At 37.2% G+C, this 27305-nt stretch overlaps 4 protein-coding genes across 4 annotated transcripts in view; all 4 read left to right on the forward strand.

Annotated features, from left to right (window-relative positions):
- Positions 1-4063, forward strand: part of LOC106139482 (venom protease) — a 20997-nt gene extending 16934 nt beyond the window's left edge. Inside the window, exon 11 of the transcript XR_009657461.1 lies at positions 4049-4063. The gene's annotated coding sequence lies outside the window, so the exon portion shown is untranslated. The remainder of the gene's footprint in view (positions 1-4048) is intronic.
- The window catches only part of LOC106139489 (tubulin beta chain-like), a 12145-nt gene extending 1366 nt beyond the window's left edge, over positions 1-10779 (forward strand). Inside the window, exons 2-12 of the mRNA XM_060952400.1 lie at positions 528-639; positions 1495-1617; positions 2631-2732; positions 3222-3349; positions 4281-4448; positions 5491-5605; positions 6403-6473; positions 8523-8662; positions 9146-9305; positions 9398-9499; positions 9809-10779. Of these exons, the coding sequence (XP_060808383.1) occupies positions 528-639; positions 1495-1617; positions 2631-2732; positions 3222-3349; positions 4281-4448; positions 5491-5605; positions 6403-6473; positions 8523-8662; positions 9146-9305; positions 9398-9499; positions 9809-9904 (1317 nt within the window). The 3' untranslated portion in view covers positions 9905-10779. The remainder of the gene's footprint in view (positions 1-527; positions 640-1494; positions 1618-2630; positions 2733-3221; positions 3350-4280; positions 4449-5490; positions 5606-6402; positions 6474-8522; positions 8663-9145; positions 9306-9397; positions 9500-9808) is intronic.
- Positions 10699-25218, forward strand: LOC106138072 (uncharacterized). Its single transcript, XM_060952149.1, has 5 exons — positions 10699-10706; positions 13273-13397; positions 14285-14796; positions 15575-15688; positions 25122-25218. Exons 1-5 carry the CDS (start codon positions 10699-10701, stop codon positions 25185-25187), a joined length of 825 nt encoding a protein of 274 aa, XP_060808132.1. The 3' UTR covers positions 25188-25218.
- Positions 15958-24112, forward strand: LOC132903646 (uncharacterized). The gene is made up of 2 exons (XM_060952394.1): positions 15958-16408; positions 21712-24112. Exons 1-2 carry the CDS (start codon positions 16380-16382, stop codon positions 23597-23599), a joined length of 1917 nt encoding a protein of 638 aa, XP_060808377.1. The 5' UTR covers positions 15958-16379; the 3' UTR covers positions 23600-24112.
- Positions 25219-27305: the final 2087 nt, after the last annotated feature.

Genomic DNA, 27305 nt, shown 5'->3' on the forward strand with positions numbered 1-27305 from the left:
ATGTACGTACATATAATAGTATGTCTTCCATCATAGGTATTTGTTGATAATGATGTTATCAATGACGATTATTGATGACACATAAAAATAGTTATTTATAATTTTATTCAGAGTTCATGCTACGAGTATGTATATTGTTACATTAATTACCTAAAGTACTTACATACTATGTACCGTGTGGTTCCCGGCACCAATGAAAAAAAAGAATAGGACCACTCCATCTCGTTGCCATGAATGTCGTAAAAGGAGATTAAGGGATAGGCTTATAAACTTGGGATTCTTCTTTTAGGCGATGGGCTACCAACCCGTCACTATTTGAACCTGAATTCTATCATAAAGCCAAATAGCTGAACTTGGTCTTTCAGTCTTCAAGACTGTTGGCTGTCTACCCCAACAAGGGATATAGACGTGACTATAATTATGTATGTTCATATGTATTTATGAATTTAATGGCAGACTGAGTAGTACAAGTTAATAAGTTATATTCTCTTTAAAATAACTTACAATACATAACTTTATTATTACAGTTCTGGGAGATAATATCAGATGAACATGGAATTGACCCTAATGGCATCTACCGGGGGGAGAATGACCTTCAGAAGGAGAGGCTCAACGTATACTACAATGAAGCTTCAAGCGGTAAGAACATGCATAGTGGTCGAATGGGTTTAACTATTACGGTGAGGTCAGGGAGAATATTAAAAAAAAAAAGAAAAAAAAAACTATTTTTAAACATGAAATGAATATTTTATTAATTAGACAGTATAATACAAGGTCTGAATCGGTGTTGTTATGGTGAGGGTCAGGAAGATAATTAACAAAAAATAGCAAAGAATTTTTTTTTAAACCTATAATTAATATTTTATTAATGAGCCAGTATAATCATACAAGGTCTGAGTCGGTGCTTTTACGGAGAGGGTCAGGGGATATAATAAAAAATAACTATTTTTAAACCTTAAATGAAAATTACTAATTAGACTTAAAAAAAAACGAATTCCTAGTTATACTGCTCTAAATTTAAAAATGAATGAAAAAAAGGAATTTAATATGATACGACCTGCAAGCGTGAGAACGGTTGCGGTGCAGTTTTACATACATACATATAATCACGTCTATATCCCATGCGGGGTAGATAGAGCCACCAGTCTTGAAAAGACTGATAGGCCACGCTCAGCTGTTTGGCTTAGTGATAGAATTGAGATTCAAATAGTGACAGGTTGCTAGTCCATCGCCTAAAAGAGGAATCCCAAGTTTATAAGCCTATCTCTTAGTCGCCTTTTACGACATCCGTGGGAGAGAGATGGAGTGGTCCTATTCTTTTGTGTATTGGTGCCGGGAACCACACGGCACACTCTGAATAAAATTATTAATAATTATTTTTATCCCTTAGTCGCCTTTTTATTTTATTGCATTGTGCTGCCTTCGTAACAGTGGGTCGTGCATAGTCGGTCCGAAGATCTTCGTTGTCATTGCAAGTCTCTTTTTTTTTTTCAGGCAAATACGTGCCCCGGGCTGTGCTCGTGGACCTGGAGCCAGGCACCATGGACTCTGTGCGCTCTGGTCCTTACGGCCAGCTGTTTAGGCCTGATAACTTTGTCTTTGGCCAGAGCGGAGCTGGCAAGTATCAGGAAAAAACATTAGAATAGAATAGAATAGATTTATTTTCAAAATTGGATACAAGGTATCACTTATTGACGTCACATAACTTAAATCTAATTATAACTACTAGGTACCGCTTCCAAAGCGCATGTGCAGAAGAAGCGGCGGAACAAACTACACTGCAGCATTTTCATAGGACGTCAATTTACAAATATAGATCTCTTTAATCTAAATCGTGGACGAATGCACATTGTCTACATTAAAAAACATGTATACATTCCGTTAAACAGTTAACCCATTATACATACATACATAATCGAGTCTCCAAGTTTGTAGGCCTTTCGCTTGATTGGCTTTTACATACATACATACATATGGTCACGTCTATACTATCTCTTGTGGAGTAGACAGAGCCAATAGTCCCGAAAAGACTGAATGGCCACGCTCAGCTATTTGGCTTAATGATGGAATTGAGATTCAAATAGTGACAGGTTGCTAGCCCATCGCTTAAAAAAGGATCTCAAGTTTGTAAGCCTATCCCTTAGTCGCCTTTTACGACAACGAAAGAGATTGAGTGGTCCTATTCTTTATGTACTGGTGCCGGGAACCACACGGCAATTGACTTTTACAATTTGCCAAAAAAGAAACAGCTGGCACTCATAATGTTTTTATTCGCTACTAGAGCATCATGGAAGCTTTCACTAGATGAATAATTAGTCGCCTCTTACGACATCCATGGGTAAGATAAAGAGTGGTTGTATTCAATAGTGCTGGGAACCCTAAAATAAATCCCCACACAACACCCTATCGATATGGCAAATATTTAAACAAACGAACCGCCAAGATTTGAAATTCCCACCCCTCGTCTCTTTTCCCCTATATCAACAACTTACGGATTTACAAGGCAAGAAGGAAAAGGCTTTATTTCACTTTAGACCTTATCTTGCTCACATAAAGATTGAATTCAAAAACACACTTTATTTTTAAATACACGTTCACGTTATAAAACGTTTTTTTTTTCGAATTTACAGGCAACAACTGGGCCAAAGGTCACTACACAGAGGGCGCTGAGCTCGTCGACTCTGTCCTGGACGTCATCAGGAAGGAGGCTGAGAACTGTGACTGTCTTCAAGGTATAAACTGCCTTATAAACTGCCTTATTTATAAGGCAGTTTATTATTAAAATTGTATATTTATATTATAAAAAATTGGAATCCAACCGTTCCTTATTTAAATTTATACGCGATCGATTATGTACTTTTTTTTTTTTTAAGTTTGCGTCTGTTTTTTTTTTTAGTTGGTACGATCGAGTTTTTTTTTAAGATGAAATTTAAAAATAAAAAACTTGAGTCGATCTGCTAGAAAAAAATTAAACGGCACACTTTTCGGCGGGAACACAAACGTTGCATTCCATTCCAACACTTTACAATGGATGTCGTAAAAGGCGACTAAAGGCTTATAAACTGATGGGCTAGCAAGCTGTCACTAACTCAATTCTGTCGTTAAACATTACAGCTGAACGTGGCCTATCAGTATTTTCAAGACTGTTGGCTCTGTCTACCCCGCAAGGGATATAGACGTGACTATTATGTATGTAACTAGGAAATTTAAACTCGTTTCAGGTTTCCAACTTACACATTCATTGGGCGGAGGCACCGGGTCGGGCATGGGCACATTACTCCTGGCCAAAATCCGGGAAGAATTTCCCGATAGGATCATGAATACATTCAGCGTTGTACCTTCTCCCAAGGTAAGATTTTATCCCACATCTTCCTCCTGGCTTTTGTCCCGGTTGCATCCTCATAACTCTGGAGAGGAGCCCGGGGTGTGCCTTTGACCATGGATCCTGGATTGGGCGAGTCAGGTTTTTACACGAAGCGACTCCCGTCTGACCTCCGCGACCTTTGCAGGGGAACCTAACCCGTATTGGATCGATCATGGTTACACATCCAATTGCCTGAATGTGCAGATTTCCTCACGATATTATAAAATAAATAAATATATACGGGACAAATTACACAGATTGAGTTAGCCTCGAAGTAAGTTCGTTTGACTTGTGTTACGAGATACTAACTCAACGATACTTTATTTTTATAATAAATACTTATATATAGATAAACATCCAAGACCCAGGCCAATCAGAAAAAGTTCTTTTCTCATCATACCCTGGCCGGGATTCGAACCCGGGACCTCCGGTCTCACAGACAAGCGTACTACCGCTGCGCCACAGAGGCCGTAATTCCCGTGTGATTTGCGAAAACCCTGTGTACGAGTATGAAATTGTCTGCCTATCCCTATGCCCTCATCGGTACTCCACACCTGTTAACGAAATTACATGGATATCTATTCAGTGGTTTTAACGTGAAAGACGTACAAACAAACACACAAACACGCTTTCGACGACGGCCTCTGTGGCGCAGCGGCAGTGCGCTTGTCTGTGACACCGGAGGTCCCGGGTTCGAATCCCGGCCAGGACATGATGAGAAAAGAACTTTTTCTGATTGGCCTGGGTCTTGGATGTTTATCTATATAAGTATTTATTATAAAATATAGTATCGTTGAGTTAGCATCTCGTAACACAAGTCGCGAACTTACTTCGAGGCTAACTCAATCAGTGTAATTTGTCCCGTAAATATTTATTTATTATTATTATTATTTCACATTATACTATGCCTTTCCAGGTGAGCGAAGTGGTGTTAGAACCTTACAATGCTACCCTCTCAGTGCACCAGCTGGTAGAAAACACAGACATGACCTTCTGTATCGATAACGAAGCGCTATACAACATATGCTTCAGGACGCTAAGACTCCACAACCCTAGTTATGGCGATTTGAACCATCTCATCTCGGTGAGTAATATAAATAAATATCTATATACTAATTTATTCATTTTATTTATTTATGTACACAAAATTATATACAGGAGTATTTAATACAGTAATTATAGTACAAAGGTGCTTTTTATTTCAAAAGAAATCTCATCCAGTAGACCCATGAGAGGAGAGATGAATTTTGGAGCGGTATGGCGTATGCATAAATAACATTTAACTAAATATACATGCAAATACTTACAAAAATACTAATATTATAAAGCTGAAGAGTTTGTTTGAACGCGCTAATCTCAGGAATTACTGGTTGGAATTGAAAAATTACACAAGTCCTAATAGTTGCAGCGTGATGTTATATACCCTAAAGCCTTCCTCGATAAATGGTCTATTCAACGCAAAAATAATTTTTCAATTCGAACCAGTAGTTCCTGAGATTAACGAGTGCAAACAAACAAACTCTTCAGCTTTATAATATTAGTATAGATATGTATGTGATTCCGACGAATAAGCGTGCACACAAACTTTACCTACATAATTAAGACTTATATTGTAAATAGTATAATACTATATTCAAGGAATAAATGATTTATGATTCATGCAAGCTCACCAGATAAGTGTTCATGACCTGTGTGACCTCTTGACCTAACATACATACATACAAACATACATATGGTCACGTCTATATCCCTTGCGGGGTAGACAGAGCCAACAGTCTTGAAAATGCTGAAAGGCCACGTTCAGCTATTTGGCATAATTATAGAATTGTGATTCAAACAGTGACAGGTTGCTAGCCCACCGCCTAAAAGAAGAACCACAACTTTAAAAGCCTATCCCTTAGTCGCCTTTAACGACATCCACGGTAACGAGATGCGAGTTGTCCTATTCTATTTTTGCATTGGTGCCGGGAACCACTGACTGAATTATTGTACGTCTTGTGAAGACAGATCACAGTCACACGAACTGTTTTGTATCATCTTTTCTAACTGTGTTTCCGCAATAAAGAGATTTGAATTTGAATTTGAACCACACGGCACTTTGACCTAACACATTGAACGTTTACCAGTTGACAATGTCCGGGGTCACCACCTGCCTACGGTTCCCGGGTCAACTGAACGCTGACCTCCGCAAATTGGCCGTCAACATGGTGCCCTTCCCGAGGCTACACTTCTTCATGCCTGGTAAGTGATATCACTAAAGTCTAACACAAGTCTCTGTAAGGGACATAGACGTGACGATATGTATGTATGTACTAGCTGTGCTTGTGACTTCGTCCGCGTGGAATAGTTATTATGGGCATCATTGAAGCCCTCAAGGATGAATAATTCTTCCCGTTTTTGTCTTGGGGCACCTATGTAGAAGCCTGCTCCACACCATAAATATTCCAAAAAATCTGGAATAATTCCCTTTTTATTTCAGAAAAGAATATGTAAATTTCAATTATATTTCAACTAGCTGTGCCCGCGACTTTGTCCGCGTGGAATTGTTATTATGGGCATCATTGAAGCCCTCAATGATGAATAAATTTACCCGTATTTTTCATATTTTCCATTATTTCTTCGCTCCTTAAAGTTGCAGCGTGATCTTATATAGCCTAAAGCCTTCCTCGATAAATGGTCTATTCAACGCAAAAAGAATTTTTCAATTCGAACCAGTAGTTCCTGAGATTAGCGCGTTCAAACAAGCAAACTCTTCAGCTTTATAATATTAGTATAGATGTTATCTAACACATTATTCTCCTGCGTCCATTTCCTTAGAGACGAGCCCAGGGTGCGCTAATAACGACGGTTCTAGATTATGGAAGTCATGTATTGAAGCGGCCAAAAATCATGATTTAATAAATTAATATAAATAAATTAACCGGGATTCGAACCCGGGACCTCTGGTATCACAGATAAGCGTACTACCGCTACGCCACAGAGGCAGTCATATATATAGATATATGATTTAAAGTTATATTATGTTTTTTTTTCCTCAGGCTTCGCACCTCTAACAGCAAAGAACTCCTTCAACTACAGACCGCAGACCGTTGCTGAGCTCATGAGTCAAGTAAGTCTACGATTTCATACATACATACATACATTCAGTCAGAAAAGTATCGGGAATGGATTATTTATTTATGGTTCCAAATTCAAATTTTTGTTTTTTTTTGTTGTTGTTAGATTGGCACAACTGTTTTCCATTTTGGCGCGGAGTTTGAGTTGCATCTGTTGTTTACATTAAATACAGTGCTATTTTTAGTTTTATCATATCTAGTGTGTATTGCTAATTTCATAATGGATAAAAACATCGAACAAAGAGTTTGTCTTAAATTTTGCATTGCCAATGGAATATCGTGTTCGGAGTCACTGAAAATGTTACAGAAGGCTTACGGTGAATCGACTTTATCAAAAACTCGTGCTTATGAGTGGTACAAAGCGTTCAAAAGCGGTCGAGATGTGATGGAAGATTTGCCTCGCTCTGGTAGGCCATCAACGTCTGCAACTGAAGTTAACATCGCAAAAGTGAAGGAAATAGTGACTGAAAATCCTCATTCAACTTTGAGAGAGATAGCCACCGAACTTTCTGTATCTCACGAGTCGATCCGTACCATTTTAACTTATAATTTGGGTATGAAACATGTTGCCGCTCGGCTAGTCCCAAAAGACCTGAATTTTTTTCAAAAACTCAATCGCATGAGAGTCGCTGAGGACATGCTAGAACGAGTCAATTCCGACCCAACATTCATGAAACGCATTGTTACTGGTGACGAGACGTGGGTTTACGAGTTTGACATGCAAACTAGTCAACAAGCTTCGGAGTGGCGCCTTCCAACTGAACCGAAACCGAAAAAACCACGCCAAAGTCGTTCAAAAGTCAAAGTCATGTTGACTGTTTTCTTTGACTATCGCGGTGTTGTGCACTCGGAATTCTTACCGGAAGGTCAAACGGTAAATAAGGAATATTATTTGAGTGTTATGCGGCGTTTAAGAGAGCAAATCCGACGAAAAAGGCCAGATTTGTGGAAAGAAAATTCTTGGATTTTGCACCATGATAATGCACCTTCGTACAAGGCCATCATTGTGAACGAATTTTTAACCAAACACTCAACAAATACCATCGAGCAACCACCATATTCACCAGATATGGCTCCAGCCGACTTTTTTCTTTTTCCTAAACTCAAATTACCACTTCGTGGCACCCGTTTTCAATCGGTAGAAGACATAAAAGAGAATTCGCGGCGAGAACTGACCTCAATTCCGGAAACAGCGTTTAAAAAATGTTTTGATGATTGGATTATTCGTTGGCGTAAATGTATCGTTTCTAAAGGAGCATATTTTGAAGGTGATAAAATAAATTTGGATGAATAACAAACAGTTTGTGTATTATTGATCTTTTCCTGCTACTTTCTTGACAGAGTAGTACATAAACTCACGCCTCTTTCCCGGAGGGGTAGGCAGAGACTACCTCTTTCCACTTGCCACGATCTCTATATACAATTTCAATGTTTTCAAATATCCTTGGCCCGCTTTTTACCGGGTTTAAAGCATACATACATAGATATAGTCACGTCTATATCCCTTGCGGGGTAGACAGAGCCAACAGTATTAAAAATACTGATAGGCCACCTTCAGCTGTTTGGCTTGATAATAAAATTGAGATTGAATTGAGAGGCTTAAAGCAGCATACATATGTATAATCACGTTTATATCCCTTTCGGGGTAGACAGAGCAAACAGTCTTAAAAATACTGATAGGCCACGTTCAGTTGTTTGGCTTTATGATAGAATCAAAATTGAATTGAGAGGCTTAAAGCAGCATACATATAATCACGTTTATATCCCTTGCGGGGTAGACAGAACCAACAGTCTTAATAATAATGATAGGTCACATTCAGCTGTTTGGCTTTATGATAGAATCGAGATTGAATTGAGAGGCTTAAAGCAGCATATATACATATAATCACGTCTATATCCCATGCGGGGTAGACAGTGCCTACAGAATTGAGATTCAAATAACAACTGGTTTAGACACATATATACATACATATGGTCACGTCCATATCCCTTGCGGGGTAGACAGAGCTTGTAGGTTTTGACACAACTGTACATATATACAGATGTTCAACCCCGGGAACATGATGACCGCGTCAGACCCTCGCCACGGCCGCTACCTGACCGTAGCCACAATGTTTAGAGGGCACATGTCGATGAGGGAAGTGGACCAGCAGATCTTGGCAATTCAGAGTAAAAACTCGAGGTAGGTAACTATATCCTTGTGCAATTTCTAATTCTTCAGACATTCCTGTCACCATTTTGACCGCTCTTCATCGTTCAAAATTTTCAGTCCATTAGCATGCATATCATCAAGGAAAGTGGCGTTATTATGGACCTAATTATTTGCGTCGTCAAGTAATGTTGCCTTATTATGCACTACATCATCATTTGCGACGTCAAGTAAAGTGGCGTTATTATGTACATCATCACTTGCGACGTCAAGTAAAGTGGCGTTATTATTCACATCATCATTCGGGACGTCAAAAAAAGTGGCGTTATTATGCACATCATCATTCGGGACGTCAAGTAAAGTGGCATTATTATGCACATCATTTTTCGCGACAACAAGTAATGTGGCGTTATTATACACAGCATCATTCGCGACTGCAAGTGGCGTTATTATGAACATCATTATTCGTCAAGGAAAGTGGCTTTATAATATATAATTAATAATTAATTCTTTCAGCTACTTCGTGGAATGGATTCCTAATAATCTGAAAGTGTCGGTGTGCGACGTGCCCCCACGCGGGCTTAAAATGTCGGCCACCTTCATCGGGAACTCCACCGCGATCCAAGAGATCTTCAAGCGCATCTCCGAGCAGTTCACCGCCATGTACCGCAGACGGGTAAGTAGTTTATTGTTACATTGTGTTTAGTAAGTAAGCAGCGAGCGAGAGAGAGATTTGATATGTCATTTCAATGTATTTGCTGGTTCCAGGCCTTCCTCCACTGGTACACCGGCGAGGGTATGGATGAGATGGAGTTCACAGAAGCGGCCAGCAATATGGCCGACCTGATCTCTGAATATCAACAGTATCAGGTAAGGTATCCTTAAATGTTAACAAGACTAGACGAAGATTTTACTTACATCTCTTTCCCATGAATGTCGTAAAAGGCGACTAAGGGTAAGGCTTATAAACTTGAGATTCTTATTTTAGGCGATGGGCTAACAACCTGTCTCTATTTGAATATCAATTCTATCACTAACCCCAACAGCTAAACGTGAACTATCAGTCTTTTCAACACTCTGCTCTGTTTACCCCGCAAGGGATATAGACATGATTTTATATATGTATGTATGATAGATGTATAATAAGGCCAACGATCAAAATCTTCTCGTTATTAACAGGAAGCGGAAGTTGACGACGTGGAATTCAACGAAGAAGAAGAACTTGAGGAACAATATCAGGACAATGTACACGATCAAGTTCAAGTAGCCCACTAACCAGGTTGTGTTATAAATGAGGAGACTGCCTGCTTAACAACTTACAACCTTATTTTACGCTAGTCTTTCGTTCGCAGTAAAAGTTCACTATAAAAGCCCTTTATGGAAGCGTTCAAGTATTACGTAACGCAATTTTTGAAGATTTTTGATTATTTATTTTTATTATATATATTATTTTTTAATTTTCACTTGATTACTTAATTGCCCCTTTCGGATCGGATAGGATATTTAGTAAGCTTTATAAGGCCCAGTACCCAAATCTACTTTATAGAATTATAACAAAAATATAAATCGCTGGCATATATACTGGTAAATTATTATATTATACTGGTAAATTATTTACGTTATATATGGAAAATCATGATGTTAAATCGCTGGCAAAGGAGATAAAGTGTTTTAATTATGATAAAAATCAAATTATTTTAATGTTAGACCCAAACTACACATTGCCTTTGAGGCTATATACTCTTGTTAATTTTAATTACTGGCGGTACAATGTTACTTTTGACGGCCGGCCGGAGATGCTAGTCTTATAAACCCATATTATTTAATCATTTGCCTAAAACCAGTTTCATATCGATAAAAGTTAATTTCTTTTTTTTTTAGTGCATGTTAACGGCCAGTCAACAAATGCTTAATTTAAACTTTTCTTAATTTTGTCTCTGATCAAATAATGGTTGTTATTACGAATACATTTTTTTTTTAAATTAAGTCTTAATTTGAACGATTCATTCTTGTAGTGTGTAAGAGTAACTTACATATATAAATATGTGTAATTTATTTAATTTTGAGCGATGGAAAAGTGAGTTTTTGAAAATTATTTTATACGAATGTTTTTAGGAAATATATGTATATTGGAGCTTATTTTTTTTGTACCTATGTGTTTTATTTAACCTGCATCACAGCTCGCAAAAACTTTAAATCCAGCGAGAATACTAACTTATTTTTTGAGATATACTCTTTTATAGTGAGAAAATCTCCTGTAAATTTAGGAAACTGGATAATGGGTACCTAAGGTTCACCTAAAAAAGTTGAGGTGATCTCAACTTCAGCTTTTCAAGCAAGCTGCAACTGTTTCAGACCTTCAACTATTCTTTATTCCCATAAAGAATCTGGTCATCAATCCTCACCACTCTGGAGAGGAGCCCGGGGTATACCTCTGACCATGGACCCTGGATTGGGTGAGTCAAGTTTTTACACGAAGCGACTCCCGTTTGACCTCCGCAACCTTTGCAGGTAAACCTAACCCGTACTGGATCGTTCATGGTTACACATCCAGTTGCCTGAATGTGCAGGTTTCCCCACGATGTTTTCCCTCCCGTATTGGATCGATCATGGTTTCACATCAGGGGGGGGGGCGGGGAAGACATAGCCAACAAACTTGAAAAGACTGATAGGCCACGTTCAGTTCTTTGGCTTAATGATAGACTTGAGATTCAAATAGTGCAAGGATGCTAGCCCGTCGTTAAAGGTTATCCCTTAGTCGTCTTTTACTACATCCATGGGAGAGATGCCGGAGGTAAAGAGAGGTCCTATTCCTTTTTTCTATTGGTGCCGGGAACCACACGGCATAATAGACTATACCTAATACCGATTTGCGAAAAACCTGTATTCTTTAAATTCGCGGAAAAAATGCTGTGAATAAGAGCTACATTTGTATAGAATTAAATAAAAAGACAGCTATTTAGAATTAAATGAATCAGTTTTCTTTATGAACTGCGTTTGCGCATACAATTAGGGTACACGCGTAATGCATTACGTCTTTATCCTATACGGGCTAGACAGAGCCGACTGTGTTGAAAATCCTGAAAGGCCACGTTCAGCTGTATGGCTTAGCTAATGATGGAATTGAGACTCGTGTAAATACCAGTAAGTAGGTATAATGCGTTTCTTGTAACGATAATGATTACTTGTAAATCTTAGGGCTCTTTCACATACATACGTACATACATATAATCACGTCTATATCCCTTGCGGAGTAGACAGAGCCAACAGTCTTGAAAAGATTGATGTTCAGCTGTTTGGCTTTATGATGGAATTGAGATTCAAATAGTGACAGGTTGCTAGCCCATCGCCTTAAAGAAGAATCCCAAGTTTGCAAGCCTATCCCTTAGTCGCCTTTTACGACATCCATGGGAAAGAGATGGAGTGGTCCTATTCTTTTTTGTATTGGTAAGCCAAACAGCTGAACGTGGCCTATCAGTTTTTTGGGACTGTCTACCCCGCAAGGGATATGGACGTGATTTTATTTTCTATTTCTGTCTTAATAATTGTTATATCTTTTGGTTTCACAATATTGGTGGGTGTCAAATAAATTACCTAAAACTAAGTTGACTGCCGCTTCCAAAAGTGTCAGCGCAAAAGAAGCGGTAACAAACATCACTGTAGCATTTTCTTCAATAACGTCATCTTCACAACACAAATCTTAAATAGGTACTTCGTGGCTCACTCAATTTGTGTTATTTATCTCGTTTATATTTATTTATTTACATTTATCCAGCTTCCTACACATAAAATATATTTTCTAAGATGGTAAAATAACAGGAAAACTAAGATGGTAAAATAATAAAGCATAGGACCACTCCATCTCGTTCCCATGGATGTCGTAAAAGGCGACTAAGGGATATAAGGCTTATAAGCTTGGGATTCTTCTTTTAGGCGACGGATTCAAATAGTGACAGTGTTTGAATCTCAATTCTATCATTAAGCCAAATAGCTTAATGTGGCCTGACAGTCTTTTCAAGACTGTTGTCTCTGTCTACCCCGCAAGGGATATCGACGTGATTATATGTCTGCATGTATGTATGTAAAATATATGAATGGTTTTCAAGAACACACCTCTTTAATTTGTTCCTCTAATGAGTTTAATGTTCTCATGAAAACAACGTGTGACTAATTTCAGTTTTGTTTTCAATCAAATTATACATACATTATTTTTTTTTTACAATTCATAATCCCCACCGTGTGGCGTGTGTCGTGACCAGGAAAATGATTGGAAAAATTATATTTTTATGTAAGTGTTTATTTATTATATTTTTATGTAATTATATTTTTATGTAAGTTATAGTGACGTGTGGTTCCCGGCACTTATAGAAAAAAGAATAGGACCACTCCATCTCGTTCCCGCGGATGTCGTAAAAGGTGACTAAGCGATAGGCTTATAAACGTGGGATTCTCCTATAAGGCGATGGGCTAGCAACCTGTCACTATTTGAATCTCAATTCTATCGTTAAGCCAAATAGCTGAACGTAGCCTATCAGTCTTTACAAGACTGCTGCCTCTGTCTACCCCGAAAGGGATTAAGACGTGATTTTATCCACGTATTTATGAAAAACTTTTTTTCTTTTCTCTTTTATCAACTAACCCAGATCTCTTCCAGATATCCTAGCAGCATCCTTTGCCAAGATACCTCAGCGAGACCAACCTATTCACCCGATCGAAAGAAATTACAACGCCCGCTCAGAATTACCAAGCGATGTTTACGATTACTTAGGTAACAGATATAAATAAATAAATATATCTACACCATTTACCTACATGTATCAAATAACAGGTACCCATTGACGCAATTCTTTCTACACTTACATTCAGAATACCCAACTATAGAAATATTTGCCAACTAAACACATTAGCTCTTAAAATATATATATATATATCTATACTAACATTATAAAGCTAAAGAGTTTGTTTGTTTGAAAGCGCTAATCTCAGGAACTACTGGTCTGAATTGAAAAATTATTTTTGTGTTGAATAGACCATTTATCGAGGATACTTTAGGCTATATAACATTACGCTGCAACTATTAGGAGCGGAGCGGGGAAAATTTTTCACCCTTGAGGGCTTGAATAAAGCCCAAAATAACTATTCCACGCGGACGGAGACGCGGGCACAGCTAGTACCTACGGGTAAATTAAACGGATTAAGTTATCCTCGAAGTAAGTTCGAGACTTGTGTTACGAGATAATGATGCTATCACAACATATTATATTATAAACTATCTCTGCCTGCGACTTCGTCCGCGCGGAATAGTTATTTTGGGCAACATTGAAGCCCTCAAGAATGAATATTTTCCCCCGTTTTTTTCACATTTTCCATTATTTCTTTGCTCCTTATAGTTGCAGCGTGATGTTATATAGCCTAAAGCCGTCCTCGATAAATGGTCTATTCAACACATACATACATATGGTCACGTCTATAGCGGGGTAGACAGAGCCAACAGTCTTGAAAAGACTGAATGACAACGTTCACCTATTTGGCTTAATGAAAGAATTGAGATTCAAATGGTGACAGGTTGCTAGCCCATCGCCTAAAAAATAATCCCAAGTTTCTAAGCCTATCCCTTAGTATAAGTATGTATGTATGTATGGTAACTTCCATCAGGTAACGTACCATACTTACGAGGATCAGAAGACTATATCAAACTACCCAAAGAACTATTGGAGAAATGGTTTGCACACACTCACCCGACCAGCAAAACTAGAAACAAAGAAAATGTGGATGCTACTGAAACGTCTGAAGATGTAGGAAAAAATCCAGCTGATTCAAGCGGTGACGTTAAAAACTATAACGAACCTAATACGAAAGACGATGATGATGTGATAAAAAGCATAAAAAGACCGCAGATAAATGAGAATTTAAATAAAAGAGGCAGCGAGTTGGCTGTTAAACAGAAACTTTTTGGACTTATAAAAAATGTGAAGAATTCTATTGATACCAAAACGGCGCCGATACAAATCGTCCATGACGCGTACAAAGCGAATAGATTATACAAAATTGGTTATTTGGTCAGCAATATTAACAGGACACAGGATAGCTTGACAGAGTTTTATAAGCACATTGAGAAGAATGTACATTCTTGGGACGTGTTGAAAACATTGAATGCTTATGATCAAGTGAGTGATTACTTTTTTTTTGTTCGTCAAGTTTTATTTACAAAAGACATACATCTTTTCTCATCAACCATGATATTGCTGGGTTCCATGCAAAGTTTTTCGAAGTCTAATGGGAGTTGCTTTATTTAGGATACAATTTGAGATCTTGCCAGTTAGTTAAATTAAAAAAATATACACTAATTTAACAAGCAATCCGTCTGTACATATCTCAGTTTGATCATCAAAAACAAAAAGTTTATACTTACCTATGTGACTCAGAAAAGAATCATTGTAACAAGACCGCGGAAGAATTGAGACTTACATGACCATTCGACCCGTAGACAGAGTATAGTATAAAGTTTATAGGTTAAGTTTTCTCTATATACTTACGATCCGACCAGCCCTCGTCGCATGGCCATCGTGACTTACTAAATTTTTTTTTATAATTTTATTTGTTTAATCTTTTGGTTTATTATTATGACACATATGTTTTAAGTCTTCGGCTTTCTAGTTTATTAGCAATTTGATACAATTCAAACTAGTTGGCCAATGTTTTACTTATTTGAAGACGCTAATGGTTTATTCTTTATTCATATATATTTATATTATGTATATTAAAATAAGTTCAATTTTATGAAACATTAACCACTCTATCTAGCTATTTCGCTTTTTATTATGACATGAAACGAGACAGCAATAGTTTTTCGCGCGTTAAAAACGGTGTCGCGGGTGTCATGATAAGGGAAAATAACGTTTATCAATACCCGTACTGTTGTCCACTAATTCTATCACATTTCAGGTTAAAACTGCCGATGAGTTCCTGTCAAAAGCCCTTTACATCCTCAATTTTGTTGGTGCACCCAGCGCTAGGTACAAAATGAACGACATCAAACCTCGGGACGTTGGCACCCAGGTAAATTATACTATCCATCGGTTACGGTGTTCATTTTTTAACCATGATCTTGTATTAGGTACTGTTACGATAGCATTTACCCCTAAATGTTATAAAATAATATCGCTGACGCATATTCACTGCATCAGCGACCTAGTTATTACTACACATTTGTTTTAGCATGATTTGATTGAGTCAGTCCGTTCTCGACATTCTTTCCATATACAATTTCATAATTTAATTTCTATTCTTTGTATTTTGTTCTCAAAATAAACAATTTAATTATAAATTTCTTTTTTTAAAAAGAGACATTTTTCGGACCCCGTAACAGTGGTGTCAGAAGTGGGATTGCTAGCGTGGAGCTCCCGGGAAATCCTGTTCAAAGGTTATAATCTTGTCTCTATCGACTCTTTCGGCTCTATCGATATATGCTCCGCTAGCAATCCATCGCGGGTGTTCCAAAATATTTGCTACGCATCTTTCGGACTCCGTGGCATAATTGGCGTGGCGTAATTAAAATACTGAAGAACGAAGACTACACGGTCTTATCGTCTCCAGTTTGGACAGTCCTGTATCCTGTTGCGACAGTAAGCCTTACTTAACTAAGTGAGCCTGCCAATAGACACACTATTCGTCAAGCGAGCTACCTTCAGCGCGTTCCCGAAGAGTGGTGATACGTGATCCTCATCGTCGTGACCTCAACAAGTTCCTGATGAAATCGTGTGTCCTGATAGCGGCATTGTGAGTAAAATTATTTTTTTTTGTTATTGCCAATAATATTTTTTTTTCTTTTTTTTCCTGTGTTTTTGTTTTCCTTTTTATTTAACAATGTCTACTAAGTCTGAAGGAAACTCTGGCTGCATTTCCGAATTCCCAATCCAAGTATTATGTAACTTTATTAATTCTTATAAAGGCGAACGTGAAACACTCACTGCCTTTCTGACTAACTGTCAAAATGCGTTACAGTTAGCCAGTAACCCTCAGAAGGATTTGCTTTTAAAATATATAATTTCTAAGTTAGAAGGCAAAGCTCAGATCGCTTGCTCTAACAAAATATTTGAAAATTTTGATGAATTAAAAGGCTTTCTAAGACAAAATTTTGGCGAACGTAAACATTACAATCATTTACTCTTAGAGCTACAGTCTTGTAAACAACAACCTAATGAGACTGTTGCCCAATATGCGTTGCGTATCGAAAGTTGCCTCACGAGCTTGCAGTCAGAGATACACAACTCTGAAAGTTTGAAAAAAGAGATAGCTGGTCGCATTGCTATGACCGAAGACCTTGCTATGTACACTTTCACTTTAGGGCTTCAACCTGCCCTTAGTAACATTGTCAGGTGTCGTAATCCTAAAAATCTAAATTTAGCAATTAACCTAGCTATTGAAGAGGAAAAAATTTTGAACTTAAATAAATCATTTTCCAGTCATAGTAATATCCGTAATAAAACATGTAGATATTGCAACAAATCAGGTCACTCGGAATCGGAATGTTATACCAAAGCGAAACGTGATGCGCCTCGCGCTCAAGTTTCTCAAATTCCGGCACACGCTACAAATAATAACTTTCCGTCTACATCGAAATTTAATTCCACACCTATTGTGTGTAGATATTGTAAACACTTTGGCCACGATATTTCTCAATGTCGTAAAAGACAGTATAATAACTCTAGACAAAATAATTTTCGTCCAAATACTACATATCAGCAAAATTTCATTGATAGCCGAGTAGAAATATCGGAGCCACAGTGCCGTGAAGAAGTTGAAAATAACGATAATTTAAACTAAATCCTCGGTTTGCGTATTCATGCCGGCGTAAATCAGAAAAAGTAGGCATGTATCATACAAAATTAAATACTACTTCAAACTCAAAATCCGCTGTATCTAATCTATCGTTATCTTCTACTTCGGCAATTAAGCCCATTGGTAACGATCATCATAAAAGGTCGTCGCTGTTTTCTATTTCACACAGATGTGCCATTGGCAGTGACAATAACTCTTCGAAATCCTCTGAATCTAATACTAATTCCATCTCTAAGCCCACTGTATCTAATTCTATGTCCAAATCCTCTGTATCCACTGAATCTAACATTAATTATATGTCTAAGTCCCCTGTATCTACTAAATCTAATATAAATTATATTTCTAAACCTATTACAAGCTTTCCTATTTCCAAACAAAATGATCTTAATACTAACCCTCTCTCTACGACCCCTGAAAATTTATTTGACGAATTTTTAAATATCCCAGAAGACTGTCCAATGGTCTACGATATATCCCAGATCAACAAAACATTTCTCCCTTATATAGAAGTCTATACGTCTCATTCCGATAAACCTCTGAATCTTCTCGTAGACTCAGGTAGTTCAATATGCATGGTTAAAGAAACTAGTTTATCCAACCTTTCTAACATCGAACCTAGTGTAGTTAAGTTTAAAGGCATCAATGATATAAGTTCTCATTCCGAGACGAAAGGAAAAATTATGTTATCTCTGAAATTAAATGCTAATGTATCTTTCCCATTTTATTTCCATGTAGTTAACAATGTAAATCTTACTTATGATGGCATAATCGGCTCAAACTTCTTGTCATCTAACGGAGCAACCATATCATATAAGGAATCTAAATTATATTTCTCCTCCGAACCCGAATTGTATTTTAAACTCAAGACCACTGAACCTATTTACGTTATTCCTCCACGAACCGAAATGCTGGTCGAATGTTTTGTCACTAACCCTGAGTTAGAACAAGGTTTAATCCTTACTTCATTAATTAAAGAATATCCTAATTTATATTTCTCTAAATGTCTTACTAAGGTAAAACCAAATGGTAAAGTCACACTATCCGTTCTAAATACATCAGAAAATAAAGTAATACTTAGACCCGTTAAATTTACCTTAGAACCCGTTTCTTATATATTAGAGTGTCCTAAACAAGGAGTTGCAAAAGATATAGAGTTCGTAAACCACACAACTGAAATTCTTTCTGGTTTAGAACGAGAAAAATTAGTTCAGTCCGCGCTTCGTTGCGAACACATGAACGAAGAGGAAGAAAAATCTTTACGTAATCTTTGTTCCGAATTCCATGATATTTTTTATCTCGAAGGAGATCGTTTGTCTTTTGCAAAAACAATTCAACACGAAATCCGTACCACCACCGAAAGTCCCATCCATGTAAAAAGTTACCGTTTCCCTGAATGCCATAAAGAGGAAGTAAGCCGTCAGATTAAGAACATGTTAGATCAGGATATAATCTCACCCTCTGTTTCCCCGTGGTCTGCCCCTATTTGGGTAGTACCAAAAAAACAAGACGCCTCAGGAAAACCGAAGTGGCGCATTGTTATTGATTACCGTAAACTCAATGAAATTACTATAGGAGATGCTTACCCCATTCCAAATATAACCGACATCCTAGACCAGTTGGGTCATAGTAAATACTTCACAACCCTCGACTTAGCTTCTTCCTTTCATCAGGTCAGGATGCATAAACCTGATGCTGAGAAAACTGCTTTTAGTGTTCCGGGCGTTTCCGGTCAACCAGGACATTACCAATTTAACAGAATGCCCTTTGGGCTTCGTAACGCCCCTTCTACCTTTCAGAGGTTAATGAACGTCATACTTTCAGGATTACAAGGAATTCACTGTTTCACTTATATGGATGATATTGTAATTTTTAGCCATGACCTTGAATCTCACATCCAAAAATTAAAGCTCGTTTTCTCTAAATTACGAGAACACAACTTAAAACTTCAACCCGATAAGAGTGAATTTCTCAGAAAAGAAGTTCAATACCTAGGCCATATCATTTCTGATAAAGGAGTGAAACCCGATCCCAAGAAAGTTGAATGCGTTCAAAAATTTCCAATTCCCAAAAGTCCCCGTGATATTAAGTCTTTCCTAGGCCTAGTCGGTTATTATCGTAGATTCATCGAAAATTTCTCACATATCACTAAGCCCTTAACAAACCTTCTAAAAAAGGATGTTAAGTTCATCTGGCTATCCAAACAACAAAATGCATTCGATATTCTTAAAAACAAAATAACTACTGCACCGATTCTTCAATATCCAGACTTTACTAAGCCCTTCATACTTACCACTGATGCCTCTAATTACGCTGTTTCAGCCATCTTATCGCAAGGAGAAATTAATAAAGATCTCCCTATCGCTTTTGCTTCCCGAACTCTTAATAAAGCTGAAGGAAATTATTCGACAACTGAAAAAGAATGCCTTGCCATATTGTTTGGTACTAAAGTCTTCCGCCCATACCTCTACGGTCACAAATTCCAAATAGTAACAGACCACAGACCCTTGCAGTGGCTGTTTAATTGCAAAGATCCAAGTTCTAAGCTTGTCCGTTGGCGCCTTAAACTAGAGGAATATGATTACGAAATCATATACAAAAAAGGCAAGATGAACTGTAACGCCGACTCTCTTTCCCGCAACCCTGTCCTTGCTGTTGATCCCGAAATTCCCTCCGTATCACCTGAAACTTATGAAAAATACTTACAAATTAGTCAACAATCCAACACTATTTACGATACAATAATAGAAGAACATAACGAATCCTTACTCAAAACCAAATGTAAAATGATAACTTACCCCTCTGCCATTGATTTAGACGATTCCATTCCATACTGCTCTGAAATCATAGAACTATCTAAAAATGATGATGTAACCGACATACGCGACGTAGAACGCGAATTATACACTTTTTACAGTACCAAAAACGACAAACATGTGTATACCCATTTATTTTTACGAGTACATCATTATGATGAAATATCATATAAAAACATATTTAATATGCTCAGAGACTACAGAGATATGATAACCACCTGGTACTCTGAAGAAAAAGAATTTGCAATCTCAGATTTTAATGACCCATTTAATAAAATTTCCTTTCTTAAAATTTATAATATGCTATCTTTCCTATTCCATAACACAGGTGTCAAAATACACGTATATCACAATAACATATCTTTTCCCACACCTGTCGAAGTACCAAAAATACTCAAGGACCATCATGATTCTCCCTCCGCCGGACACCCCGGCATAACACGTATGTATGACCAACTTAAAACAATATACTGGTGGAAAAACATGCGCCAAGACATAGAAAACTATGTGAAAGCCTGCAAGTCATGTCAAATAAACAAACCATTGCGACAAACTAACAAAGCCCCTATGATTATTACCTCTACCGCTAATAAACCTTTAGAAAAAATATTTCTTGACGTAGTAGGACCACTACCTGAAACTACTTTCGACAAATACAAATTTATCTTAACATTCCAAGATGACTTAACCAAATATTCCCAGGCTTATCCCATGTTGACTTGCTCTGCCCAAGAAACCGCTCAACGGTTAGTTCATTTTATTTCTCACCTTGGCATTCCTAGAATTATTGTCACTGACCAAGGAACAAATTTCTGTTCCGATGTACTAAAACAATTAGAACGTCTTTTTGGCATAAAACATATATTCGCAGCCGCACACCATCCCCAAACTTGCGGGGCACTTGAACGAAGCCATTCGACCTTAAAAGAATACCTTAGATCGTATATTGAAGAAAATTCCCATACCTGGGACTTATACTTAAATACTGCAATGTTAGCTTATAACTCGAATGTCCATTCCACAACGGGCTACCCTCCACTTGAACTCTTATTGGGTTTTAAACCGTATATACCTCAATCCATAGATCGGCTCGAAAACAGTACATACACTGACTATATTCGAGCATTAAACCACAGGCTCTATTACAGCCGTCAAAAGGCTATAACAAATATTCAAAATTCAAAAGAAAGGTCGAAACGATATTACGATTCCCACTCTAAACCAATAACATATAGTGCGGGTGATATGGTTTACATAAGATGTCACCATAAACAAAATAAAGCTCTCTCACCCGTGTGGAAAGGCCCTTATAAAATAATAAAAATAAACGGTAATCACACCGTCACTGTAGTTATAAATAGAAGACACGTTCGTTATCATTATGATGAAATAAAACCCGCCTCCTAGTGTATGTCTCATTGTCCACAGATTTGCCGCGACAGTGAACGGGAGCACGTATATAACGCAGATAACCAGCAGTCCAGGAATTTATTTCGATCAATCTCTAGATGTTAAGTTTATCCACGATAGTTGGAATGTTGTAACGTACATCGACTTGTCTCATATTCAACCTCATTTAGATAACGTGGAATACCTATTTGAAAGAATTTCTAAATATTGTGTCTCTTCTCAGTCATCATCGAAAATCCAATCAGACTGTACTAACTCTCTTAATTCTCTAGAGTCCCAACATGCTAACAACGTAAAAAAGTTTTCTTCAATATCTTATTTAGTACAAGTGCAACAAACAAAACGTTCTAAACGCGGATTAGTTGATTTAGGAGGCTCGATATTAAAAACTTTCTTCGGAACATTAGATGCTAGTGACGCAATTATATACACCGACGCAATAAATCAAGTACAGTCGAGCGAAAAACAGTTAGCACATCTTATGCAAGATAATATCCACGTCATAAAATCAACAGTATCTACATTCAATAGTACAATGTCAAAAATAAAAGAAAACGAGAGTCGACTAAACCATAACTTAAACATCATAGAAAAAGCCTTTGAAACTCTCACAAATTCAAACGATAAATTAGAAATGAAGTCTCAATTATCTCTGCTACTTCATTCGCTAGAAGGTATAATAATGTCTCTATCTTTCGATATCGATGACCTGAATAACGCAATATTATTTAGTAAAATGAATATTTTACACCCGACTGTACTCAGTCCACAGCGGCTTTATGAAGAACTTGAGCTATATAAAAACAATATACCTAAACATTCCGAGTTGCCAGTATCTTTGACTCTGCAAAACGTTCATGAGCTAATTAATGTATCTGATATCATATGTTATCTCCATGATAATAAGTTAATTATTGTAGTAAAAGTTCCTCTCGTTTTGCCTCAAACATATAATTTATTTCATTCTATCCCTTTACCTACCCCCTATAACAGCCAGACTCCTGATACTTATGTTCTAATTGCACCTAATAAACCATATTTGGCAATAACTGTAGATAGATTATTTTACTCACAATTTGATGATGTTAAAGAGTGTAAAGTGATACAAAACCAGTGTTACGTATGTGCGTTAAAAAACGTTTACTCGTCTATAGCCAACCCAGTGTGTGAGACAGTACTGTTAACCGACGTAGTTCAAAAGTTACCCAAATCGTGTCAAACAAAACTCTTACACGGCTCTATAGACTTCTTCCAGAAGATAACTAACGACAGGTGGATCTTCGTGCAATCAGAACCGGGTAAAGGACATATAACGTGTGAAAAGCCTTATTCTAACGTAGACGAAATCTTGTTCGGAACTGGTATTTTACATCTACCCAAAACATGTCAAGCTTTTTATAAAACTTTATCTTTTAGTGCTACTGATACATTAACCTCTAACATATCTATTTCTATATCTAGTTATAATATTGTCAATGACGACTGTTGCGTCTCTAATAAGATAAACACTTCTATTTCTAAGCTACCGTTTGTAAAACTTAATGAAGTAAATAACCTTGATTCTCTGCTACAAGCTAGTTTACATCTAAATGAATTTGAGAAAGAACTGAATAAAGTCCAACAACCCACTCATTTAGAAAAGTATAGCACTCATTATATCTCACTGATTTATGTAATTACAACTATAATATTGTTATACCTATTATATAAAAGTAGAAAATACATATGTTCTCAAAGCTCGGGTTGTTGCATTAATATTTATAACCAATGTCATAATAAGAAAACCAAGAGAAGTGTTAAGTCAATAAAAGATATTTCACCTAGACCTGAGTATACCTCAGACTCATCAGATAAAGAATCTGTGAGATCTTTACCAATACCTACAAAAAGGAATATCTTAGATTAAGTAAATAAAAAAAAATACTTACTGATAACACTTCAATTATAGTTACTACTGATTTATTATATTACTTACTTAATAACTTTTATCGAATTTCTTATGCAAATTCTAATCTTAGACTTCATTAAGAGTGTATTAAAACTCATCCTATACTTTATCCTATATATATATATATAAAAAAAAAGCTTATATAAAGTTATAAACCTTATTATTAAATTAATTGTAATGTAATATTAAATACTTAGAATAAATATACTTAAGTAGACTTAAGTCTGTATTTTGAAAGAATGTCATGAGCCTCTAATTGTAATCTCTCATCCCTTCAGGTAATGTTCGATCTTAACGGGGGGGGTGTTACGATAGCATTTACCCCTAAATGTTATAAAATAATATCGCTGACGCATATTCACTGCATCAGCGACCTAGTTATTACTACACATTTGTTTTAGCATGATTTGATTGAGTCAGTCCGTTCTCGACATTCTTTCCATATACAATTTCATAATTTAATTTCTATTCTTTGTATTTTGTTCTCAAAATAAACAATTTAATTATAAATTTCTTTTTTTAAAAAGAGACATTTTTCGGACCCCGTAACAGTACGTCACGCTTTTACATGAAGGTACTAGATACCATCTGATCATGGTAAAAACTGCCAAATACAATTTTTTTATTCATTATTATAGGATACTTCATATCGCTTAATAATTGTCAAAACGTTTGGTTTCACAACATTGGGTGACGTCAAATAAATTACTTAAAACTAAGTTTACTGCCGGTCGGAAAAGTTTTAACTGGCTCTCTTCGGAAAAACGCGTGTTGTCTAGTGAGAACTTGTTTTAACTGATATTTAATTTTGAGCATTAGTTAATTCTAGTTTTAACAAAGGCAGTAAAAACTAGTTCTAACTAGGGAAAACGCGTTCTATCTGAAAACTAGTTTTAACTGTAACATATATATATATATTATGAATTGCCCTTGACGTAAGTAGTTTAATTGCCTATTCCTAATGAAGAGATGGAGTGGTCATATATTTTTGTTCTTAAAACCGAAGCGGAAATTCCTTGTTACGTACAACCCCCCGGGTGAAGCTGTGTGGGGAATCCTGGCACTGAGTGTGCTAGCTTACCCAGTAAAAACCCATCTGGAACTGTTTGCCTGCCATTTTGAAGGCATCATCGACTTTGCATTCTACCATGATGCCTTATGGCTCCCCGGCGCGACTTTACCGGGGATCTTATCTTACCACCCAGCATGGTCTTGTTCAGGTCCTGGTGGACATAAACCTACCGTAACTCATTAACGTAAACTTCTAAGTAAATAAATATATACGGGACAAATTACACAGATCGAGTTAGCTTCGAAGTAAGTTCGAGACTTGTGTTTCGAGATACTCAACGATACTATATTTTATAATAAATACTTATATAGATAAACATCCAAGATCCAGGCCAATCAGAGAAAATTCGTTTGTCATCACACCCTTCTAAAACTTCTAAGTTTCAATTATTATTATTTTTTTTTTCAGATCACGCGTGATTCGAAAGACGTACACTCCAGCCTAGCATGGTCTTATTATGATGATACTTTATAGTATAGCGTGATATACTTAACGCCATTAAATAACTATATTAATATTCTTTATTTCCTTAAAATCCCCTGTCGAACTAACATTGTCCATAGCTACTGAATTTTAAAAAAGTAGCCTGGTTAGTTTGAGAATGCCTATCAATACAGTCCATACTTCAATAACTCCCTTTACTTATGAAGTACCTCAAGTACCTGATGTAATAAAGAGACTTACATAAGATTTAATTGATCCGCGATTGCGTACATAAAGTATATACCTGAGTATAAAGTGCCGTAATTTCACCAAAAGTTTTCTTTACATACCACAATCTACCTACATACATACATATGGTTACGTCTATATCCCATGCGAGGTAGACAGGGCCAACAGTCTTGAAGACTAAATGGCCACGTTCAGCTATTTGGCTAATCTACCTACGATTATGTAATATGAACTAGGTTACTCTGCAAGGGTTGCGGAGGCCAGTTTCATTTATAGGTTTTACATAAAGCATTTCCATGAAAGGAAATTGGCAACACCGCGTTACGTACCTACATCAATCAATGTCAACAACAATTGTATCTGACCGATAACCCTCAAAAATTGACAACTGACGATTGATACTGATATTGACATACATACATACATACATACAATCACGCCTCTTTCCCGGAGGGGTAGGCAGAGACTACCTCTTTCCACTTGCCACGATCTCTGCATACTTCTTTCGCTTCGTCCACATTCATAACTCTCTTCATACAAGCTCGGCGGTTTCGGGTACTTTTGACCTGACCCTTTACCAGGACGTCCTTAATTTGATCAAGATACGTTCGTCTAGGTCTTCCCACTCCGACCTTTCCCTCCACACTCTCCTTGTATATCTGCTTAGTCAACCTGCTTTCATTCATCCTCTCCACATGACCGAACCATCTTAACATACCCTTTTCTATTCCTGTAACTACATCTTCTTTCACATCACAACATTCCCTTATCACGCTGTTCCTTATCCTGTCACTCAATTTCACACCCATCATACTCCTTAACGCTCTCATTTCCACTGCATTTATTCTGCTTTCATGCTTCTTTTGCCATACCCAACTTTCACTCCCATACATTAATGTCGGGACCAACACGCCCCTGTGCACAGCCAGTCGAGCCTTTTTGGATAGTTTCTGACTGCTCATAAAGGCATGCAAAGCTCCATTCACCATGTTCCCCGCGTTCACTCTCCTTTCAATATCACTATCATATTGACATAAGCTACCTTTAAGCTATTGACAGTGACAGTTCAAAACAAAACTCAGAATACTAATAAGGAAAAAAAATACATACAATTTCTAAGTGGAATAGTGTACTTTCTGCATTGATATTGCTATAGTTTATTCTATCTCAGAAATAGCTACTATAGCGGCTTGTCGCGCCTGGCTAGCGGTGGACGTACGCTTTTTAACGATCGGGGGAGCCCTCCAACCGGTGTATGAGAGGATTACCGACATTCCTGTAAGTGTAGCCAACCTTGTGAGCCCTGTCCTTCGCTACTGAAGAGTAATAGAATAGATTTATTTTCAAAATTGGATACAAGGTATCACTTATTGACGTCACATAACTTAAATCTAATTATAACTACTACCGCTTCCAAAGCGCATGTGTAGAATAAGCGGCGGAACAAACTACACTGCAGCATTTTCATCGGACGTCAATTTACAAATATAGATCTCCTAAATCTATATTGTGGACGAATGCACATTGTCTTCATAATGATGCACTTATGATACTACACTAATGATGGAAAAGTAGAAGTGGGAAGACCTAGACGAACGTATCTTGATCAAATTAAGAACGTCCTGGCAAAAGGTCAGGCCGAGAGTACCCGAAACCGCCGAGCTTGCTTTAAGTTAAGAATTGATCTAACTTATTTTTGCTTTAGCCGGCAAAGTATGTTAGCTGCCTCTCATATATCCTGTTATAAGGCACTTCCACAGGTGAGAAACCTTACGAATGCGACGTGTGCCCTTACAAGGCGGCTATAAAGAATACTCTGATAAAGCACAAGAAGCAACATACAGGTGAGAAACCATACGTGTGTGATGTTTGCCAGAGAAAGTTCCATTACGACACGAATTTAATCAGCCACATGAGAAC

Source organism: Amyelois transitella, chromosome 28 (genome assembly GCF_032362555.1).
Source record: "Amyelois transitella isolate CPQ chromosome 28, ilAmyTran1.1, whole genome shotgun sequence".
Lineage (NCBI taxonomy): Eukaryota > Metazoa > Arthropoda > Insecta > Lepidoptera > Pyralidae > Amyelois > Amyelois transitella.